The 22,433-nt window shown below is 52.0% G+C and overlaps 10 protein-coding genes across 10 annotated transcripts; 3 read left to right on the top strand and 7 right to left on the bottom strand.

The window, feature by feature from the left end:
- Nucleotides 1-322: 322 nt before the first annotated feature.
- Nucleotides 323-3,007, bottom strand: MGL_3793 (uncharacterized protein; the record flags this gene model as incomplete). The annotated part of the gene is made up of 1 exon (XM_001728953.1): nt 323-3,007. The coding sequence occupies one exon, from the start codon at nt 3,005-3,007 to the stop codon at nt 323-325; it is 2,685 nt and encodes an 894-aa protein (XP_001729005.1).
- A 723-nt stretch (nt 3,008-3,730) lies between these two features.
- On the bottom strand, nt 3,731-4,099 carry MGL_3792 (uncharacterized protein; the record flags this gene model as incomplete). Its single annotated transcript, XM_001728952.1, has 1 exon — nt 3,731-4,099. The coding sequence occupies one exon, from the start codon at nt 4,097-4,099 to the stop codon at nt 3,731-3,733; it is 369 nt and encodes a 122-aa protein (XP_001729004.1).
- A 1,285-nt stretch (nt 4,100-5,384) lies between these two features.
- On the top strand, nt 5,385-8,675 carry MGL_3791 (uncharacterized protein; the record flags this gene model as incomplete). Its single annotated transcript, XM_001728951.1, has 1 exon — nt 5,385-8,675. One exon carries the CDS (start codon nt 5,385-5,387, stop codon nt 8,673-8,675), a length of 3,291 nt encoding a protein of 1,096 aa, XP_001729003.1.
- A 53-nt stretch (nt 8,676-8,728) lies between these two features.
- MGL_3790 (uncharacterized protein) lies at nt 8,729-9,328 on the bottom strand (the record flags this gene model as incomplete). The annotated part of the gene is made up of 4 exons (XM_001728950.1): nt 8,729-8,752; nt 8,803-8,905; nt 8,942-9,068; nt 9,313-9,328. The coding sequence occupies 4 exons, from the start codon at nt 9,326-9,328 to the stop codon at nt 8,729-8,731; spliced, it is 270 nt and encodes an 89-aa protein (XP_001729002.1).
- A 1,744-nt stretch (nt 9,329-11,072) lies between these two features.
- On the bottom strand, nt 11,073-12,632 carry MGL_3789 (uncharacterized protein; the record flags this gene model as incomplete). The annotated part of the gene is made up of 3 exons (XM_001728949.1): nt 11,073-11,128; nt 11,172-11,946; nt 12,042-12,632. 3 exons carry the CDS (start codon nt 12,630-12,632, stop codon nt 11,073-11,075), a joined length of 1,422 nt encoding a protein of 473 aa, XP_001729001.1.
- A 130-nt stretch (nt 12,633-12,762) lies between these two features.
- Nucleotides 12,763-14,582, top strand: MGL_3788 (uncharacterized protein; the record flags this gene model as incomplete). The annotated part of the gene is made up of 4 exons (XM_001728948.1): nt 12,763-12,788; nt 12,815-12,915; nt 12,956-14,516; nt 14,576-14,582. 4 exons carry the CDS (start codon nt 12,763-12,765, stop codon nt 14,580-14,582), a joined length of 1,695 nt encoding a protein of 564 aa, XP_001729000.1.
- Nucleotides 14,583-14,790: 208 nt separating this feature from the next.
- MGL_3787 (uncharacterized protein) lies at nt 14,791-16,404 on the bottom strand (the record flags this gene model as incomplete). The annotated part of the gene is made up of 1 exon (XM_001728947.1): nt 14,791-16,404. The coding sequence occupies one exon, from the start codon at nt 16,402-16,404 to the stop codon at nt 14,791-14,793; it is 1,614 nt and encodes a 537-aa protein (XP_001728999.1).
- A 1,355-nt stretch (nt 16,405-17,759) lies between these two features.
- Nucleotides 17,760-19,529, bottom strand: MGL_3786 (uncharacterized protein; the record flags this gene model as incomplete). The annotated part of the gene is made up of 1 exon (XM_001728946.1): nt 17,760-19,529. One exon carries the CDS (start codon nt 19,527-19,529, stop codon nt 17,760-17,762), a length of 1,770 nt encoding a protein of 589 aa, XP_001728998.1.
- A 182-nt stretch (nt 19,530-19,711) lies between these two features.
- On the bottom strand, nt 19,712-20,623 carry MGL_3785 (uncharacterized protein; the record flags this gene model as incomplete). The annotated part of the gene is made up of 1 exon (XM_001728945.1): nt 19,712-20,623. The coding sequence occupies one exon, from the start codon at nt 20,621-20,623 to the stop codon at nt 19,712-19,714; it is 912 nt and encodes a 303-aa protein (XP_001728997.1).
- Nucleotides 20,624-21,873: 1,250 nt separating this feature from the next.
- On the top strand, nt 21,874-22,318 carry MGL_3784 (uncharacterized protein; the record flags this gene model as incomplete). Its single annotated transcript, XM_001728944.1, has 2 exons — nt 21,874-22,183; nt 22,227-22,318. 2 exons carry the CDS (start codon nt 21,874-21,876, stop codon nt 22,316-22,318), a joined length of 402 nt encoding a protein of 133 aa, XP_001728996.1.
- Nucleotides 22,319-22,433: the final 115 nt, after the last annotated feature.

Genomic DNA, 22,433 nt, shown 5'->3' with positions numbered 1-22,433 from the left:
TGGCTATGTCGAGGTCCACAGCCTTCATGCCATAGGGGTTCTAGATATTTGTGTCCATGACTTTTTGTGTCTCGTGCACACGCGTTCAGTCGTGCCATTTGGTTGGAATTGCGTATTCATATAGGCCATGTTGCAAGGGCCACCACAAAGAAGCCCCCCTATTCTTCCTTTCAGAGCGCGGCGATGGGGATGAATGTCGAATGGGTTCGTCATATATATAAGCAATGACTACAAATCTCTATGCAATGTACACATACTCCCGAGCTTGTGCATACTCTTTTTGGCCGGCCCATGGCCATGCAGTCAGACGGTCCACAGCCGTCTAGAAAGAGGCCGGCAATCGAGGGTGCGAATCCTCTACGGTGTCGGCCTCTGCCGCCCCAGACGTAGTCAAAGGTCTGTGTGGTGTCTTTTCAGACACATGGGCAGTCGAGCCACTTGGTACGCGGTACTCTCGGGCTCTATTTGCTGACGGCGGCGTTCCGTCCAGATATGTCCGCAATTGCTCCTCGCCAAACGCACGCAACTCGCGAGTCATGCCGCTTGCCAAAGCAAGCACCGGTGTACCAAGGTTCAGGCGCCATATCACGTAGGCCGTGGCAAGCACCATGCACAGCAAGGTAAAGTACACAGGGTTCCGCAGCACAGCCATGGCCTCATTCCATCCCAACACGACCAAAACCCCATACATCCATATAGGCACTTGCGACATGCTCGACACTGTGCCGCGCTTCGCCTCGATGTAAGCCGCGTCTGCTTCGCGGCGGAATCGCTGGCCTATCTCAGCACACTTTCGTTCCGACAGAACATGACGTGCCTCGTCGTAACTGGGCGTTTCGAGTGACTCTTCAGGCGCTCCAACCAGCGACACGACCGACATCTGTAGACTCGGATCGTCAGGCTGGATCGTTGCATACAGTGGGATCAGTGCAAGCGTCGCATCGCGTGACTTGACAAAGATGTCGTCAATGTCATCGGATGGCTTCCACACTCGCGGCACTCCTCCTGCATCGTAGCGGAAGCGGTCCTCAAAGTAGCCACGCAGCCTTGATGCCAGCACTGTTTCAGACGTCTGCTCATGCACCTTTTCTAGCAGCAGTCGCCATGACGCTTGCTGCAGCTGCGCCACTGCAGTCGTGTCTTCGTCTGGCGTTGTATTCAGACTCGCAGCTCGCGTACGGTACATGTTGGCAACTTGTTCATTGACTCGGTGGAACGCACTAAGCACATTGTTCCACATGCTAATATCGGGCTGGGAGAGAGCAAGCTCAACAGGATCCGCAAGTTCGCGCCGCATGTCCTTTTCAAGTTGAATCGACAGCTTCCGAGTCTCATTCGCGCGCAAAGTCCGAGCCAGCGTGTGTAGCTCATCCAACAGCTGTGCGCGCTCGTCATCCACTTTCCAGTCGGTCTCCGGCAACACAAGTCGCGCCGTCTCGTCGTCAAAGGCACGCATCGCTTTCGTGATACCCTCCTCGACAAGCAGGCCAAAATTGTACGCCGGCTGTTTTGTGCCTTCTTGGATTACCCGCTTGCATTGATCCGTCAACTCGTTGTGCAAGTTCTTCAGCTGGCACAAGAAAAACGGCAGGAGCGCTGCATTCAGTTTCACCAACAGATCTTCTCGCTTTCGTGCATACACAACCTGGTGATACCGACTTGCGTCCTTGTCAAACATGGCCAACGCTTCGCTGCGGTGCCTTGCCATGTCGTTGCCAAGACTTTCCAGCACATGTCCGGCATCCAGCTCGGCACGCAGCGCTGACATAGCGCTTGAAAATGCAAGGGAGGCCGTCGTTGCAATTTCATCGCATCGGAATTGTGCTAGTAGTTCCTGCTGCGTAGGAAGATCCAAGTCTTTATTCTGCACAATCTGCTCCCATACGCCCTCCAGGTAATGTGGCAGTCCATCAATTGGGATGCGTTTGTGATACTCAGTTTTGAATACGTAACTTTCATCACCGCGATCAATAAAGCGGCGTTGCAGCTTCAAAATATCAGCATCAAACTCCTTGGCTTGGAGCACTTTGTGTGGAAGTGTTGCAAATCCGAGGTCGAAAAAGTCGCCTAGCTCCGCATGCACGAGTGATTCCGGCTTTGTCAGGCTGGCCCAAATACGCTGCAGGTCCGTACGAATCGTGGCCTCCAGATTCGCGAGGGGCGTCGTGCCGATAAAGTCTCGGATCACGAACAACAACAGAGTCTTTTCCTTCGCACTTCCTGCACGCGCGCGTCCCGCCTGAAAGAGCGACAGATTCACGTCCAGCACAGTCTTCAGCAGCGCCATGTTCGCCCCCTGGAACAGACCCACTTGGTTCTCCCACATGTTTACAATCAGGCATTCCGCTGTAGCAAGCGAGAACAGAGCCGACTTGCGCTCAAAGTCTTGGTCCTCACCACGCTCACGTCCGTCTGTCCCTTCCACATCCATCACGAGTACATTCCGGTCCATTCCACGGCACAGCCAAATACCTTTGGTTGTCTGTTGTCGTGCGCGCTCATCCATCACGTCAAAGTTCGTGCCAAACAGCCGGTTGAGCAGCGTAGATTTGCCAGTCGATTGTGAGCCAAGCACTGCGCAAATATCATACCCGAACCCTGCATCAGACAAGCCCCACTGCTTGAGGTGGTCATTGAACTCGGCCCCATGGAACTGCTGATCTTCATCGATCAGCTGCAGTCGATTTGGCTGAGTTGTCATTGTCGGTGCCACCGTCGAGAACGTTCGCTGCAGAGGCGTTGCGGCGATTATCGAATCGTCAGATGGATCTTTTCCCTGCACCAGGCCTTCGTAAGCCACGTCTGAACTCAACGGTGTTACCTGAGCAGGTTCCAAAGCACGAGGCGACGTTGGCATCGTCTCTCTTGATGAGTCCGTGTTCATAGGTGCCACATTGGACGCATCTCGATCCAACTGCGCAATTTTATCTGCTGGGGGCTCAGTTGCCGCCATGCTTGAAGGTGCTGCAGCTTCTGCGATCGGCACTGAGTCCACGTCCAGTCCCATGTTGCCCCAACCCACAACGAGATACTGAACACGCACTATAAGTGTGTGTGTTCGTTACCAGCCCCGACGCGTTGTGCACGTGATACTCACACACCTGCATTCCGCGGCACGGCTGCTTCAGCACACATGTACCAAATAAAAGTCGAGGCTGCTGCCTTATTACGTACGCGTAAGGTGGTGGAGGCACATCGCACCACTTAATTTACTAGTGTAACTTCTACTTTCGAAATCTAAATTGTATGCAGCTCAGTTATACTCTCGACTAGCCAAGACCCCCAGTGCAACCGAAACGCTGTAGAAATTGAAACAAAAATAGTCACCGTTACTTGAAACTACAATTCGTAGTATACAAGCGCCTAAGACGGCAGACTACGTAAACCATAGCGTGTTCACCATAACTAAATCCCTTAAATCATGACAATCATTGACATCGCGCATCGCCATGCATACCATCTCAATCAAGATAGAATAAAAATGAATCGGAATAAAAAAGTCATCAAAATGGTCTTCCAGCAAGCGCCACACACATCGTATCACTCGCTCTTGAGAATGCCATAAATAAATCTGAAGTGAATAAAAAACAACCTTTGCAATCTTTCACCTCTGAAAAGACCCCATGCGATCTTCAGATGAATAGCTTTTGCATTTCTTTTTTTTTTTTTTTTGGAAGTGCCTTCAATCTTGCATCCATAGACCGCGCCAAAGCTAGAAGAACGCGACGGCTTACTTCCAAAAGTCAACGTTAATGAGCTCACCAACTTCAAGGGCTTCAAGGGCAGAGAAAGCAGCCTTGCTCAGATCGAACCACTTCGCATCACAACCCTCGCAAATGTCCACAACCTTCACTTTAGAGTGTTTGCCGTAATATTCAAAAGTGAGCTCATCACCGCAATTAAACTGCGAGGAGCGACTCACGGCTGCCACCATGTCATTATCAGAGGGGGTTGGACCACCGCATGCAGGTGCAGACAATGCATTGCCAGCGTACCAAGTCAACTTAGCACCGCGGTTGAAGAAAGCACGCTTCTCTACAGGGGAAGCAACGACGGACGAAGCAAGAACAAGGACAGAAGCAAGAAGAGAAAATTGCATTGTGGGGATCGTTGTGCGATAAGTGGTGAACAGCGAGGATTGGCTGAGAGATGAGTGTGGTCTTGAGGCGAAAGGTATCACTTGTGGGGAATGGTTAATAGTAACTGATGCTGGTCTTATATACATGCTCTACTATCGCTCCTTGAACATCAATTTTTTCATCAAAGTAGAGTTTGAATACCCTCGAAATACAATGCACCTACCCTGAAAATTATTGTACACCCCGTTACGCCTTGCAAAATGGACACAAATCTGTGGATGTTCCGATTTTTCGGGTTTCTTGTGTCTATCTGCATTGTCATCCTGCATCATGATCTGCAAAATGTATTATCGCTGCCCGCTTAATAATGTTTGAGGGCGCCATAGATCGCTAAGCTTAGCGAGAAGAATTGGGTCAACAACTACGCTTTGCATATATGCTCGTTTAGTCAGACCTACCTAGTAATTTGCGCGTCAATTTGAAGCGACACAGGATTTGAGGGCACTCGCGTGTCGGGGTAAGTGTCGCTCAATGCAGAAGTGTGCTCTCCACATCTCGTGGGGAAACTAATTTTTACCTCTTGCTGACTCATACTGAACAAAAGGGGTTCCCAGATAGGAGGCATCCTCGCTTTTTCACAAAATTGGGGGTGGTTGCAAAAAAAGGTTTAATGAGATCGGTCGTTCAGACCCTAGCCACGAAGACTTGACATAGTAGGGTGTGCACCTGGAGAAGTCGCTTGGTCGGCCGACGACATGTATACTTTCCACTTTTCTTGGGGTTAGCGAGTCCCAAAAATTGGGCAGTGTAGCTTCGACGACGGTTACAAGCGCACCGCACTGACCTATTCGGCCGATAAACCGGCCTTGTGGGACTAGCCCCCGTGCTTGTTGGGGTCGGTGGCTGCGACGGTGGTGCCACGACGGATCTCGCTTGCCAAGAGTGATTGTATCTAGTGGGTAGCAGTGTATTATTTTCTTCGTACCTGTTTGAAGTCCCCTCTAGGCCTTCAGTCTTCCATGCGTTAAAGGCATGGTTGATTTCAAGCATACTGGCTTACAAAGCCCAGTGTTCACAGACTTGCACCTTCACCCCCTCGATCGCGGATCGGCTGTACTGACTGACACCAGTACGCCGACGCCACCTAGTCTTACTTCAGAAAGTTCACCCGAGTCCTTCGTGGAGAACGAGGATTCGTCGAACTTAGCGCCAGCCCAGAAGGGTGGTGAGGACACCAGCCGGTCTGGCCCTCCCGTAACAAGCAACACTCTACTCAACGATTCGACCGCCGTTGCGCCGTCGATGATGTCGTCCATGTATCTGCCTTCCGCCATGGACGAACAAATGATCATGTCTTCAAATGCATTGGACTCCGTTTTTTCTCCAGCCACGATTGATTCATTTGATCCAGCACATGATAAATACCAAACGCATGGCAATATCTCCATGGACGCGGACCTTCCGTCTCAGGCGTCTGTCAATGAAGAACCTTTATCAGCTGGTGTAGTGAATTCTGCGGCCAGCAGCTCCCGTTTGCCAGATACTGACAGCAGTTCCGGCGTTTGTATCTCCCCTAACACCAATTTCAAGCCCAGTGTGTCCATGACCGGATTGCCATTTGCTACCACGGATGTGAATAGCATCGCTCCAGCCTTGATGGAAAATGCTGTTGGCGATTCAAAAGTTCCGGCTATGTCACCGGCTCAGGTGCCATTATCTAACGCAGCAAATGATGCGTCTTTGACCCTTACCTCAATCAGGACGATTTGGCCGAGTCGTTCGAATTTACCATCTGACATGAAAATCCTCGTGAATGGTGTCCCCGCCATCGGCGCCAAGTCTCGTGTTGAGACACAAATTCGCATGCGCATTGAACTTGTGCATCCCATTCCGACCGACAATCCACAAGTGGCTCCGCAATACGAGCGGATCGGCTCCTTCACCCACATCAAGGTACCGCCGCTAAGCGGCACAAAGCGCAAGTCGAAAAAACACCAGAAACTCCATGTACCGCTTGAGTCCACACTTGTGCTTGATGCAGAGGTAATCAATGCGACTCCTCCGCACTCTCGTGTTTACGTATGCAACAGCTGTCGTGAGCGTGAGCGGAAGCGCGCGCATCGTAAAAAGAGCAAGGTATCTCTGCAAACGATAAACCCGACGGAGGAAGAAATGTCTGCGATTGGCATCGACCCGAAATCGCCGGATGCGGTCGAGCGAGCGGTTTCTTACCTAGAGGAAGAAGAACGCAAGCATGCTGTCTTGTTCAACTGTGGCGACTATGTCGACTTTCATGACGGCGAAGTCGTCCTATCCACACGTATTACATGCTACTGTCGTCACCACCGCGAGAAGATTGGCTTTCACATCATCTTCACATTGCGGAATCATAAAGGCGAATTTATCGCTACCGGAAGCACACCGCCCATAATGATTATGGATGATCATAAGTCTGTATCGCAGGCGACCACGGTGAGTAGGCTGAACGAAAGCCGGCTGCGCTCCAATGCGCAAGACAGGGCTTTTTCGCCATCTCGCACAATTGAGACACCATCTCGTATGCGCGATCGGCCAAAACCCTACGACGATAGCAGCCGCTATCGTCGTTCTCTGCCGCGCGAAACTTCTCAACCGCCTTTGCTGCAGGACTCAAGTCGCATGTCTTTTCCTGTAAGTGAGTCAATCGGGGCGTCTTGGTTGCGCAGCGTGTCGCCTGTATCGTTGGATGAATCCATGCCCAACAGTAGCATGACTTTGCATGAGGCGGCCTTGTCAAGTCCTGTTCAAATGAGTGGCTTGCCGCCATTTCCTCCTTTACCGCGGCTAAGTGAAGACCACCGGTCTGAAGCGAGTGTATCTTTATCTATACCTCGTATCACGAAGCTGGTTCCAGTCGAGGGACCAACCACTGGTGGGATTGAGATTACCGTGCTTGGTGAAAACTTCCGAAATGGAATCCAGTGCGTGTTTGGCGATATGCCAAGCACATTTACCCGCGTATGGGCTCCCACCACACTTGTCTGTATCCTGCCTCCCAGCTTTCGTCCTGGTCCTGTCATCGTTCGCTTACAAGACCCCACGCCACCGCAAGCCCTTCTTGAACCGGGTGGCTCTCATCCCCTCCAGCTATTTACATACATTGACTCGACTGACAGGGCACTGATGGAGCTAGCTCTTCAGGTCGTCGGCATTCAAATGACAGGTCAATTTACATCAGCTCGTGATATTGCTATGCGCATCGTATCTGCTTCACAGGGCAACGAGGCTTCCTCTTCGCGCGGCATGGCGTCTCAAGGTAACGGGGTTGGCAATGGAATGTGCAACAAACTCTCTTCAGGCTCAGGTGTGCCTGATGTGTCCGATGTGCTCTCTTCTGGACTACGCTTGAACAGTACACGATCATCCAAATTGCCCGGCGTCCAAGACTCACTGCTCGGCTTCTTAACACTCCTAGATGTTGACATGAACTCGTCATCTGATAAGCCATTCCAGCGCAACGCTATTCATGCATGCAATTCTAGTGGCCACACGCTCTTGCATCTCGCAGTGATTCACAATTTCCACCGACTAGTCTCAGATCTTTTGCATCGTGGATGCCCTGTCAATGCGCGTGATGCTAATGGTTACACGGCACTGCACTTTGCTGCTTTGCACGGCTGGATGGAGGTGACCAAGTTGCTTCTTTTGCATGGCGCGAATCCTTATGATATAAATGAAGAAGGGCTCATCCCCCTCGAAGTGGCTCGTCGTTCTGAAAAAATCGATGTCGAGCGTATGCTTATTGAGTGGGTTGACTATGACGACAACGAATCTCTTGATGCTGAAGTTGGCAACGACACATCTGACGAGGAAATAACAATGAGTGATGCTGACCAGGAGCTGGATTATTACGTCGATGATGAGACAGAGACAGAGACGGATGATGAAGCTGAAGATGCCGATGAGCAAAATCGAGGAAAGAGGGAAGAGCACGACACCTCTGAGTCGGAAGAATGGGTCTCCTTTGGTGATCTTGCGAGTATTGATCGGGTGTCGTGCACATCGAGTGCGCCTGGTTTGCCGACGGAACGCGAGCCACGAATCCCTGCTTCTCCGGATCAGCCGCATCCACGCCGACCTAGCAACCTCCTGCAAGCCCTTCCACCGTGGGATCACGAAGTCAAATTGCCAGGCCCCATCCACTCCCCGCCGCCGACATATGATGAAGCAACCACTACCTTCAAGGGTGAGCCCAGCTCATCGAAACACATTGACGGTGAAAAACTCATAACAAGCCCCGACTCACTCACATTGTCACGCACTCAACATCCAATGACTCTCGCGAATGAACGGGAGTTTGCGTACATACGGAAGGAACGTCGAAGCAATCGTATGGCCCGACACCGTCGCTCCAACGAAAGGTCGAAAGAAACAGCGACAGAGACCGTTGTCCGACCACGGCAAGGCGTGTACGACGATCGCATGTTGCTTTGGTTCTGGATCCCTGCCATGCTACTGGCTCTGTTGGTCCCCTTCGTGCTCCAGACTCGCACGTTTGCCTCGTTCTATGAAGGTTCCTGGCTGCAGCGTATCACTCAATTAACCTCCCCCAGTTGATGTCTCTTGATAACGCTCTATCTCTCTTCATGCAAGTATCGCCATTCCTTACCCTATGTAGCCTTTTCTCCATAGCTCTTGTGTAAACGACTATTTTTCTTTTTAGCATGCGAATCATTTCACGTACTGCATGGAGCGTGCGTTTCGTATGCTCAAGCGCCTGATGCTCTCCTTCGACCATCGTTCCACACTCGTTGCATTGAAGCATGAACGAATGTGTGTCAACAGCGCTATTGAGAGTCAGTCCTGCACTCCAGGACACTTACTAGCGTTGTTCTCGAAGCCAGTGCACCAGTTTCTCACTCACCGCGTAGCATGTATTGTAACTGCGCGGATCAAAGGCAGTGATCAAGCCCGAAAGACTTCGTGCGACAACAACATCGTAGTGAATGCCTGAATACGTAAGTATCCACAAGACCTTGGCTTTATCACGATTGCCAATCACATGACATAAACCATGAACCACATCCCAACACAGGATAATCGCTTCATAGATGCGCGCAAAAACGGAGAGCTCCACATGCCCGCCCCACGTCGATGCGAGAAGTAGGTTTTCGATGTACGCGGAAGCCGGCATCCTGTTTGTCAACCGTACGTTAGACAAGAGCAACGACAAAAAAAAGACTTTCTAACATACCCGAGAACCGCATCATTGTACGTCGTTGGGTCAGAGCGGATCGCATCTGCGACTGCACCGCGCTTGGCTTGCGCGCCCTCACGTGAAATCGTACGCGTTTGTACGTAATGAATGGCATGGAATAGACAGCTGTTATCATCAGGTATGTGATGTAGACTCATGCTTAATTCGCTATCCCAGGAAATTGAAGAAGTATGCTTTGTGCATTCAAGAAACATTGTATCACCGTCACGCAACGAAATCGGTTCGTCTTTCACTAGCTGAGCCGCATGAAAACCGTCCGTGCGCAAATGCGTTGGTGGGAAGCCACGCTTGACTACGAAGTTAGTAATGCCGACACGAACATGTCTGTTCATTTATGCTAACGCCACATTTTGCTTCGACTTCTTTCTGGAAATCGTGCCATGTGGTGTTTGACGAGAATGAAATCGTGGCTGCGCCCTGCGCGTGTCTCAATCGAATCATCTTGTGGACGCACTTATGGCAGTGGCAGGCGGGGTTTCTCGGTGAAAGGTGGCGTACGTTGGTCATTCAATCATTACCTAATCGTACATTGAGAGATTTTTTTTCTTCTCTTGTCCATTGGCACGATAGATAACAAAGCATTTGCTTTAATTGCATTGGCAGCAAAACTTGCTCAGATTTGCTCGCCAGTCCAACGAAAGGAATTGGTCGTGTGAGTAATCGCACTATTGGCAGCAAAATTCACTCACTCGCTCATGTGTTTCTTCCGTCTCGCATTTCCGGCAGCGAAATGAAAAGCTATATAGACCCAGCCTTTCGCGCTAACCCCTCTAATCACCGTTTCCAATAACCTTAACCACTATGTCTACTTCCGTTCCTTTCTCGTGTGACTCGTGCAAACGGACATGCGCGTGCCCGGCTGAGGCTGGCTGCCAATGTGCCAAGTGTGGTAAGCCATGCTCGTGCGACTCTTGCGAACGGACATGCGCGTGCCCGGCTGAGGCGGGCTGCCAATGTGCCAAGTGTGGTAAGCCATGCTCGTGTGACTCTTGCGAACGGACATGCGCGTGCCCGGCTGAGGCGGGCTGCCAATGTGCCAAGTGTGGTAAGCCATGCTCGTGTGACTCTTGCGAACGGACATGCGCGTGCCCGGCTGAGGCGGGCTGCCAATGTGCCAAGTGTGGTAAGCCATGCTCGTGCGACTCTTGCGAACGGACATGCGCGTGCCCGGCTGAGGCGGGCTGCCAATGTGCCAAGTGTGGTAAGCCATGCTCGTGCGACTCTTGCAAACGGACATGCGCGTGCCCGGCTGAGGCTGGTTGCCAATGTGCCAAGTGTGGTAAGCCATGCTCGTGCGACTCTTGCAAACGGACATGCGCGTGCCCGGCTGAGGCGGGCTGCCAATGCGGATCCTCGGCGAAACCATGCCACTGACCTCCCGAGAAAGGCTGTGAGTGTCAAAAGAGCGACAAGAGCTGCGCTTGCCGTTGAACTCCAGTGTACATAGATGCTTAGCTATCATACTAGTGAAAACAACGATGATGCTGAGTTGCTTTTGGGGCTTGCTTGCGGACCCTTAGAATCTGATCTGAATAATCAGGCCAGATTTCTGTCTCATTGACGTAGCTGTTAAGACGAACATGGCCATTTGACACATCTAAGCACCAAATTCAGATGCCACAGTGGCTACCAGTACAACACAAAACGCCTGTTCATGTGACGTCAGCTAGTGTAACTGCATGCTTTACGGAACCGTGAACATGAAGCAATCGAAGCGTGCGATATCTCTGTACATCTCAAGGATCGAGACCGGCCTCCGTTTCCATTTCGTCAATAAATGCGCGTAACGAGCCTGTGCGTACAGTGAGACATGCCCAAGGAAATTTCATACGTACGCTTGTGCCATTCCCCCCAAACCACACCGCTGTAAAGAGCCGTGGTAGCAGCCCAAGATGTCGCGACGACTAAAACGGAGACGATAATGGAAGGAGCGACGCTCTGGCCGAAACGAAGCCAAGCACTTGCGCATGTCAAAGCAGCGACAAGGATGAGATCGAAGCCAAAAAGGCACAAGAAGACACCCAGGTGATTCTTCTGCGATACATGCGCATTGTGCAAAGCTTGACGAATTGGGAGCAAAGCACGATGCAGGACGTCGGAGCGGGATTCGAACTTCTTGCTGCCACCTGATATTTTGCCATCCTCCGGCGATACAATCGAAAATACGACTTCTAGACCAAAGTGGTCAGAGTAAGAGACCTGCAATGAGTCAATGAGGTCGGTAAATGTCACTTCATGGGACGAGTATGAGAGACGACTCATCCTGTTCGCCGGTCCACGATACAAGACGTAGTCAAGGCACTTGCCACCATGCTGCTGCGCATACTGGTCAATTTTCTTGTTCTTTGACCAAGTGTTCTTGGGACTGTCGCACGTAATGTCAGCTCCGGAATCTCCATTGTGAACGTGCGCCAATGCATCCTGCAAGCCACCCACACTCTGCAGCAACGCCATGCATAGCGAGGAAGGCAAAGAATTCAGATCACCCATACAAAGCACGTGTCGCCCCGCCTGTGCACTTGCAGTGCACTTTTGAGCTAATTCGAAGGCTTCTGTAGTTCGATACACACGCTGGATCTCAGGTCCAGATTGTCCTCCATGTGCGGTAAACTGAAAAAAGGGAAAAAAAAAATATCAACGCAGAAGATGGTGTGAGCAAAGGATCAACAAAAAAGCGTGTGAGATACATAGGTCAAGGAACGTACGTGAGATGTGTAAACATCGACCAAACCAAGTTGTGGATGTGCCATAGTGATGCGTCCACAAGCCTTGCCGGCAATCCAGTCGCCCTCCTGCACGTAAATCGGCGTGCCTGTAAGGCGAAACATGTGCGTTTCCATGCTGACAATAGGGTACCGCGTCATGATTGCCAGTCCCGAACCAAATGCACCTGTCAGAAAAAACTTGCCGTAGGGGATATCGGTCGCCACAAAACTGCGCGCATGTGCTGCCAGTCCCGCGATTCGGACCCAAATTTCTTGCAATGCTATTACATCATAATGTGTGTCGGCCAGTCTGTCTGAGATCGCTGCGAGACGTTCCTTTCGAAGTTTCGAAAAGAACCTAAGCCCCCAGCAGTTGAGCGTGAGTACACGCAGCTCTGACATTGCGTAATAGAACGACAAAGAAATGCGCGTGTCTCGCGCATGCAGGCGGCGGTCTAGACATTTTTTGCCGCACCTCCACCGCCCGAGCCAAGTCAAAAGTGAATGTGACATGGGACGGTGGGGAATGGGTGATGCTGTGGACGTGGAGGGAGGCGTTCCTTGGCTAATCAAGCAAGCCGCAAGCCGCATGTTGGACGAGTGCTTTGTCCTTTTTGTGGACGTGCGCCTTGCTAACGAACCACCGCCATTTTAGCAGTACAGCTGCCCAGTCGTCGAGAGAACGGCTATCCAAACGAGGTACTAACGCAACACACGCTTCATGTTGCTCTATGATGTTCCTAAACTGTACGCTATGCATACTGACCGATTAGTGCAGCAACGTCGCGACCAAGTTGGCAAGTTGCAGCCGCCATCATGTTGAGCGTGCGCATGGCTGTAGCCTGCTTCATGATGGTGTCTGACTGTGATGAGGGTATGTTTAGGTATTGCAGCCGCATAGAGACTTACAAAAGTGTACAATTACTGGGAACCGGTTCACTTGCTCACGCAGACACACAGAAAAGACACCGCGTTTGAGACGTGGGAGTATGTGCCGCAGTATGCGATCCGGTCGTGGGCGTATGCTGCCATGCATGCTATTGTACCATATCTCGTTACAAGAATGTCTTCATTGCCGCCGTATGCTGCGTTTTATGCGCTTCGGTTTGCACTTGCAGTTCTCTCGTCCGTGTCAGATGCTCTCCTGTATGAGCAGGTCGCTCGATACGTCCACGTGCGTGTCGCCCGCTATCTCCTTGTATTCTTGACTGTTTGTGCAGGCATGCTCAGTGCATCCACGGCGCTCCTTCCATCGAGCTTTGTCATGTACACGACAAGTGTGGCTATGGCGTTTGCTATGCAGCCAGCCTCGACGCAAGCGTGGCGTCGCACGTTCTACACGACAGCTGTCTTTGCTTTTGGAGCTTTGGCTGGATGGCCCTATGCGATCATCTTAGCCGCACCGTATGTGTATGAAGAACTGTGCCTGTGTGGATCAGATCCATCTTGCGAGCACACGAGGCGGCTGGCGCGCTGGTTGCGTGCTGTTATGTATGCCTCTCTGCTAGCTGCGCCTATTATCTTGATTGACACTCTCGCGTACGGTCGAGTCACAGTGGCACCACTCAACACCATCCTGTACAACGTCGCGAGTCGCGCACGGGGTATTAGTCCAGAGTTGTATGGTGTTGAGCCGCCTTCTTACTACGTGGTGGCACTGGCTCTAGCCTTCTCGATGGCAGCACCACTCGCGCTTGCTGCTTTGCCGATGATTGCTATTACAGCGGTCCGATATCCAATGCGCTTTAGGCCTATGACATCAGTGACAACCACATCCACCAAGACAGAGAGTGCGAGTCCAGCGGCGTCTGCACACAACTCGCACGGCTCACAACGTGCGGTTCTGCTAGCTCTGCGAGTGCTCCCACTGTACCTGTGGCTCGGTTTGCTTATGACACAGCCACACAAAGAAGAGCGATTCCTGTACCCAGCATACCCACTTGTGTGTATGAATGCCGCCGTGACGCTATACCTCGTACGGGCATGCATGGAACAAGCATACTTGAGCATCACTCGCTCACCGTATCGCGCGTCTCGTACGATGCTATTCTCAGCCGTCACCGTTATGCCCCTGGTTGTGACGGCTGTGCTGGGCACGTTGCGGATCATGGCGCTCATCGAGTACTACCGTGCGCCCTTGCAGATTGGACATGCCGTGTCGCAGATCCAGGGCGAACACACACTGTGCTATGCGAAGGAATGGCATCGCTTTCCATCCCATTTCTTCGTCCCGCGCGATATGCAGGTGGCCTTTGTCGAAAGTGATTTTCGCGGCATTCTGCCTCATCATTTCCACAAAGCTGCTCCGACGAGGCAGCCTGGACCACACGTGTCGTCGCTCTTGCCGCGCACACCTTTCGAGTCCAAGTTGCTCCATGCTCTTGAGTATGCGACACCCGTTCTATGGCCCTGGGCCAAATATACGCGTACAGTGCCGGCGTCCGTGAATGAGCGGAATCAGCATGAGCCTGATCGGTACGTGCCATTGTCTCAATGCACACTGCTGGTTGATGTGGATGTGCCAACACGGGCAGCCAGTGATGCTGAGCCACGCTACGTGCACTCGGATGAATGGGACACGGTTCTTTGCAAGCGATTTCTGGACAATGAGGCTAGTCGCCATGCAGCACAAGCACAGAGCATCACCATGATGGACAAAGTGTACGCCACGTTGGCGAGGACGCTCTGGTTCCCGCCTGGCAGCGTTAGCAGGGGCAACTCAGCTCGCCAGTTTGGCGACTACTGTCTTTTACGTAGACGAACGTAATGCAAAGAGGGCCTGGAGCTCGGCATCGTCGCCCAGTGCCCCGTACACTTCGTCTTCCTGCACGGCCAGCAGGAAGCGCGAAAAGACACCGCCACGTGCATGTCCAGCGCCAGAACCCACAGCAATCACAAGTCCAAGCTGGCACAACGTCGCGAGTGGACGCAGGAGTTCGTGCTCATTGCATTCGGCATGTGCATGTGTGCGGCACAACGCTTGATGGTGAGTAAGAATATCGCCCCATACAACTTCCGAGACGCCCGTGCGCCGCATGCATGCATACATACTGGCAAGCAGCAGCTTGGCATGAAGGGACAGCGCTGCAATGTGAGCAGCTCGTCCCGAGCGTGCCATGCGGTCCATGACATCGCGAATCTCATGTATTGTAATGGGACTTGGTGCCGTGTGATGTGCCGCCGCACGTTCCTCTGCGGCTTCCACCGCCCGACGGCATACATCGAGCATGCGGCGTGCATCTCCCGATACATTCGCAACTCGCTTCGATGCAAAGACAAGTGCATCCATCTTGAACACTGACTCGCATCCAAGCGTCGCAGGCGCGTCAGAACACCTGTTTCCCGACTCGTCGACATTGAGACGTGCTCGCACAATGTCTAAGAGCTGCCGGTTCGTGTAAGGCATAAAAGGTATGCGAGTCATGCCAAGTCGACTGGCCACCTTGGGCTGCAGCGTCCGCTCCGGCAGGTCCATCGTATTTGCGACAGCCAGAACCATGAGTTGACTCCCAGGCATATCCGGCCAGTGGAACATGTTGTAGATCACATCCTGGCGCGAAGTCACAAACAGGTCGAGCTCGTCCATCAAGACCACGGTCGGTTGACGACCCGCTGGCGCTGGCGCGTGAAAGTGCGAAGAGAGTCTCGTGAGCGCAGCGCGCGGGTGCAAACGATGTCGATCGCCACTGATTGCACACCAAAGTTCTGTATATGCCTGCATGGGCGACGCCAGTTTCATGCCATTGATCTCGACAAATGTAAACGACGGTAAATGCCCTCGCTCTTGCATCGCTTGCAGCGTCCGTACAGCCTCCCGCACCGTTGCCGTCTTGCCGGTACCGGGGACACCGCATATGTAGGCACAACCGCCAGCTCCCGCTCGAAGTACATCAGACGTGCAATCAACAACCGCTTGGAACTGTTCATCTCGGCACGGCAGTGACTCAGGCGTCGCTCCGACATGCAAGAGTCGTCGCACACGCTCATGCGGTGTCATGCGGGCAAGCACTGAGGCTGGCAGCGAATGCAGTGAGTGTGGTCTCCGCGGAAGTGAGGGAAGTGGCAGATCAGGCAATGTCGGTGCACTTGCACGTTGTGCCTCTGTTTTGCGCCGCTTTGGTGTGGACGCCGGGGCTGAAGGGGTCGTGCTGGGAGGTCGCTGTTGCGGCTGCGATGGCTGCGGTGACGTTCTAGACAGTGAGTTTCGAGATCGACCAGACTTGGGCGTTGACTGTACTTTGGTGGAAGTTGGTACTCGCGACGACGTCATCACCGGCGACTCACGCTGTGTGTCCCCCGTCGCGCGCGCCTTCTCAAGCACCCGGCCAGACCTGCGCCGCGTTGTACGGTCATCAGGATCCATGCTCAACTGCTGCACTCAAAGTTATGTATAGACGCACGGCGCGTCGTCCAAGCAATGGACGTTGATTGCATCCTGACACGAACAATCACTATGGAGCCCATGCGCGTGCCTTTTTCATACAACGAATGGGGTGGCGAGTGCTATGCAGAATTATTTACACACCTACATTGATGCCACGCGTGGCTATATGGCTCGTTCTAGCGGCGGCGAAAGCGCCGCTGTGCTTTCATGGTTCGGAGTGGCGGGACTGCTGCTAGGAAAGCCAAGCTCCCTAGAACATGTGAGATGCGTTGCTTGTACATACCAATAATCAGGTGGTGTGGGATCGGGGATCGAATGATGGTGACGGGAAGAATCAGCGGAGGATTCACAGCCAATGACTTGGCGGTACTAAAAGACAACGGTTAGGACCGTGCCAGATGCATAGGGATGCCATACGCACCTTTTGGCAACATGCGCAGTCAGCTTTTTGGTGTGCTATTGGATGATTTTGATCATCTGGCTGGCTTTGACCGGGGGGTCCAGCACTCCTCGCGTTGGCTTCTGTGGCGTTGGTTCCCTTGGCTGAGCTTTTTTGGCCACTTGCGGCATACCGTCCTCCCACTTTGAACATGCTGGGATTGACTTGCATGAGTGTACGTACATGCTGACGATGTGATTGAATCTGTTCTCGCGCTTTGCGTGGGCTGAGGATAGGCTTCGCATCGCGTGCTAATGTGCGGCGTGCCTCGCGCTTGGCTTGTAGTTTTTGTTTCCACCATCGCTTAAAGTCGTACCATGTCTGCTTCTCCGCCTGATACTGTGCACGTAAGGCATCATAGTCGCGTTGCAAATCTCTATACTTGCATTCCAGCTCTTGGAATGAACTAGTTTCGAGATTCTGTCGTGCAGAACTTGCTGAATTTTTCAGGGCGCGCTCCAGCTCGTCTTGGGCGTACTGCATGTGGCTCAGCGCCCTCGATACTGCTTCATGGCTAACGTGTTTCGATATATCACACATCCGTGCCGAATGGAAGCGAGGAACTAAAACCAGCACGAGCTACCTAAGGGGCTGGCGGGCGGCGTGAATGCAAGTCACCAACGTTCCTGTAAATGGCTGTTTGACATGTGGGAATGACGTCTTGGCTTATCAGGGTTGCGCTTTGTATTTTTCTCCACATGAATCTGCATCTCGGTGCACACTTCTGGCGCACACCCATCCATCCATTCATCATGCATATGAGTGTATACATAATCCTTATCGAAAAAAAAAATGGCGGCATGAACCACTTGGTTCATGTCGACATGATCTATATGCATGATAAACGATTCTAGACGTGCCAATCTTATGAGGGTGAAGACACGATCTTCAATGTCTACGAGACTGTCTCAAGCAGTCTCCACAGCCCTTGTGGATCCTTGTAGTCGTGGTGTACCACAGTGACAAGCCAACGCTCATCGTGGATTCTTCGCAATAATGACCGCGTGGCTGAGTTCGGAGGAAAAAGAAGCTCCCATTCTCGCCAAATAGCAAATGCCTCATCACGCCATGCCCGGAACGATGCTTCTTCAATTATGGTGGATTGCGCGACTTCTGTGCCAGGAAAAACACCCCACGTCACTGTGTTGAGGCCGTTCGTTGTAAGATTTGTCTCAAATGTCGTTGGATCACACTTTCCGGCAAAATAGGTCACAGGCGTTGAACTTCCTTGGATCATTTGAACAAGCGCATTCTTGTCGTTTTCGTTCATAAACAATTCGACAAATGCTTTTTGGAAGATATAGCCGCCTTGCGGTCCGAATCCAAAGGTCGGGTCAGTGCTATCACACCCATCAACAGCTGGTTGAGATCCAACAGTCCACCATGCTTTACCGCCAGCGGAGGGTGGCGAGTTCAGATGCAACAGTGCGGGAAGGAGCTGCATTGTCTCATCCCACACAGGAATATCGCACCACGGCATACAGGCCAAGCGGCCATCGACAAACCGAGAAAATATACTGGATATGTCATCCTCATCCACAGGTGTGCCCCATAAACGCACAGCCTCTTCGGGTGGCACCTTCAAATTGGCTCCATAGCCATCCATTTCACCAAACGCTGGACTGCGGGCATCCGTGTAGCGGCCATTCGGAAACTCGTCCCATGTGACGGAGCCAGAGATTGACGCGCTTTGATCCGGTACATCCGCAAGTACCTTGATGACGCACGTTGCACTCTTTTCCAGGTTAAGCGTATACAAGTGGAAAGCGCGAATGCCCGTCTGCTCTCGGATGGACTTGATCATGTCGATGCTGAGATGGATACCATGTTCCTTGACCTTTGCGTCGTCCATTTTTATTGGCTCCAGCTGCTCAAGCACATCCTCAGGTGTATGCACGCCACAAAGATTCGCCATGCGGCGAAACATCGTGTAGTTTTGGATCGGCATGATTCCCGGAATGATCGGGATTGTTATGCCTGCCGCACGGCATTCTTTCGTCCACCGTACGAGTGCGTCGACATCATAAAACAACTGCGTCACAATAAAGTGAGCGCCTGCCTCTTGCTTTGCCTTCAAAACCTTTATGTCGTGCCTCATATCACAATCAATACCCTGCTTCAGCCCCTCGGGATAGCCAGCCACACCAATACAAAAGTAATCACCATGTCGCTCACGGATATAGCGCACGAGGTCCGTTGCATTCTGCAACCGCTGATCCGTAGCTACCCAGTATTCATCACTGCGTGGTGGGTCACCACGCAGTGCCAGAATGTTCCGAATGCCTATTTGCCGTGCCTCATCGAGAGTTGCATCCAAATATGCCCGCTCAACGTTCGTACACGTTAAATGCAAACACACATCACAAGCGCCTTTGCGCCGCTCTTTCACGTTGGTGTAGTCTTCCAATGGATCATAAACACCCTTTTGCACGCGTGCGGCAAGCTCCATGGATGCGTCCCGGGTGGATCCTCCCGTGCCCCAGGTCACATGAACCCAGCCTGGCTGCAATGCCTCAGACATGCGAGCTACTCGCGCACACAGATTCGCGAGACCCAACGCCGTTCGGGGAGGAAAAAACTCAAGAGACCACACATATGCGTCCTGTGTCGAATCGTTCAGCTTTTCATCAATCCGTGCCGACAATTGCGCTTCCGCTTGGCTCATGATGTCAATGATGATGGTCAGACGACAGTGTGGAGAACTCTGCGTGTAGATTAGATACGAGGCGCAGCAAGCAGACGAGCGATTTTCACACAATTCCAGATCACCGGCGCGCTCCGCTAGTCCCCTGCGGGGCTGCGACTAAGCTTGGCTCGGATGACTAATTCTACATGGCTACTTGTACATTACACATCGGTCTCGTGCTGCAATCCGACCCATTCTTCGGCATAGCCCTCAGACTCATTTTGGCAGCAGTCGCGGCTACACACATACACAATCGCGGTACTCCAAGCGATCCCCGTGCGCATGTTTGTCACAGCACTCTCTAGCCCAAATAAAGAGGCAATTTCGGCTTGCCGCTGAGCTTCTTGGTTACTACTGTTTTCGCCGTTGCTCTCAGCGGCATCACTCAACTTTTCTGCACGCAACAAGTTTGCTAGGTTCGGCATGAGCTGCAGCTCAAAAACGCGCGGTGCGCCACAATACTCACACGCCGGCACACTCGAAGAGTCGCAGCCAGCATGCAGTCCGTTTGGCCACAATCGCTTGAACAACGAGCCCTTCCCACTAAATGGAATGGGCACCCCACCGAACTCGTAGCGCACAACCTGACGGGCTTCCGATCCGAGCCGTCGAGTAAATCGCTCAAATACATGATCCAGGCCATCGATCTTCATTTGCTCGTATACCTCGCCTTCCCCTGATCCTATCACCGGCACATGAGACGTGCTCAGAGCAGATTCCTGCAAAGCCTGATCTTGGGCTTCCGACTCCGGCTCATTCTCTGGCTCTGGAATAGTATTCAAATATAAAGGTGTGGTATAGTGGGAGGCATGCTGCGACCAATGGTTTTGAAGGTGCTGATGTTGTTCTTCCAAGGATGCCTTGATAGACATCTCTTCAGCAAGACGCTCCTCGTCATCATAATCGTCTTCGTCCTCGTCATTACTCACTTCATGTTCACTTTCATGGCCTTCGGATGTTTTCTGTTGTTGCTGACGGTCGACTCGTCCTTGGTCATCGGTACTTTCAGCCCCTTCAGGAGCTGAATCAAAGAGCGAGGCACGAAAGAGACCAGCTTCGCTTGAACTCTTCATCGAAAATGGATTTGTCGCGCGCTCTTTTCGAGCGCGCTCTGCCTCTAGTTTTTTCTCAGCCTGCTGCTTCGCAGCAATGCGCTCTTCACGGACCCTCTTTCGCTCCTCTCGCTTCGCGAGCTTGGCGGCCCACCGGGTATTGTGTTTCAGGACACGCACAGCTTTTATACTGTAGGTTAGTATAGACCTTTCAGAATAAAGCAAGCTGTGGTCGCTTTCAGTCCTAGGAAGAAAATGTCAAAGATAGGTAGGTTTCATGTGATAGCGATCACGAGTATCGCGAATCAAATGAAGAAATTGTTCATTCATCCTCAAGCACCACACCTTGCATACGTACCATCCAGCGCCTTTCCGCTGGCATGCCGCTCGAGCACACCCCCATATGAGCAGATTCCGATCAAATGCCGAGTCCTCTAGAGGTGCAAAAATTTGGACCAGAAGCTGCATGGGCTGCCTACAGTACTCACAATGGACTGCAGATTCCCCAGGCAGGTTCGATGGCCTCAGTGGAAGCCATGCTGGTCGACCACCAATCCTGGAAACGAGTGGATTTGATTCATCATCTTTTTCCAGAGGCCCATCTGCAAGACCTAATTGGACATTGGTGTATACATCCTCTTCATCAGAACCAAAGTCTGAGTCATCATCGTATGGCGCCATGCTATGTGTAAAGAACTCCTGCAGTAATATTAGCATCCCACCGCCTCTCCAGTTCGTTGCAATCCGTGAAACGTTGCCTAGCCTGTCTCAGGTTTGGTAGCCGGAGTTCGAAGCATTGGATCCGCGGAACCAAACATAATGTACATGCAAGATACCCGCTTCCTCATACTCGTCATCTAATTGTCGTTTCATCCTTGAACAGGCTTCGACACGAACACCCATGCTCATACATACCTCCGACGGCCCCAGAGGACGAGTCGCACGAGGAAGAAGAGCAGTTTTGCGCGTAAGCGAGAAAATGTTTTCTCTCGGCCTAGACTTTTTTTCTTGCTTGGCTATTCGTCTCCCATGCACTGATGAAACCTTGTTGAACGACTGGGAAATATGTGCGCTTGACATCCTTTCATCGCCAGCGGGGAAGGGTGGCAAAAATTGTGACCTACAGACAAACCACTCGAGTGTCACACCGATCAATTCCAAACCTAATGTTTGCGCGCCAAGCCGTTTCATTCCTGGTATGTATGCGATCCTTTACTCTATGATACGAGCCAGTGTAGCGACCTTCGATTGCCCTAGCACAAGCCACTCGCATGCGCGCGTCTCCGTCGCTCGTGCGTCTGCTTTCGACAGAGACACGCACCAAGATTCAAAATGCCGTGAAAGAGGACCCCCTTGTCGTGTTCATGAAAGGTTCGCCTAGTATGCCGCAATGTGGATTCAGCCGTGCCGTGCTCCAAATTCTCCAGGTGCAAGGCGTGAACCCTGACAAGGTTGCGACGTACAATTGTCTCGAGGATCAGGAACTGCGTGACGGCATCAAAGAATTTAGTGACTGGCCAACCATTCCTCAAGTATACATTAATGGCGAGTTTGTCGGCGGTTGTGATATCATGCTCAATAGTATGTTCGAATATCCTGTATGATAACTAACACACGGATGCAGTGCATCAGACGGGCGAGCTCGAAAGCACTCTTCGTAAGGCAGGCCTCCTTCTTGAGCCGCTGGACGCCGACAAGTCTTCGTCATCGAACTAAACTCAGTCCATGGGAAAATTCCGCAACATGTACGAAATCCTTCTTAGCTACCTGTTTGCATTATAGAAGCTTGCTTGTTTCATCATGAAATACTCGGACTTGCTTTGCCTTTGTT

The sequence above is a fragment of the Malassezia globosa genome (assembly GCF_000181695.2).
Source record: "Malassezia globosa CBS 7966 chromosome Unknown mgl_sf_12.1, whole genome shotgun sequence".
Taxonomy (NCBI): domain Eukaryota; kingdom Fungi; phylum Basidiomycota; class Malasseziomycetes; order Malasseziales; family Malasseziaceae; genus Malassezia; species Malassezia globosa.
Note: the sequence above shows the minus strand (reverse complement) of the source record. Positions and strands in the feature narration are given on the sequence as shown.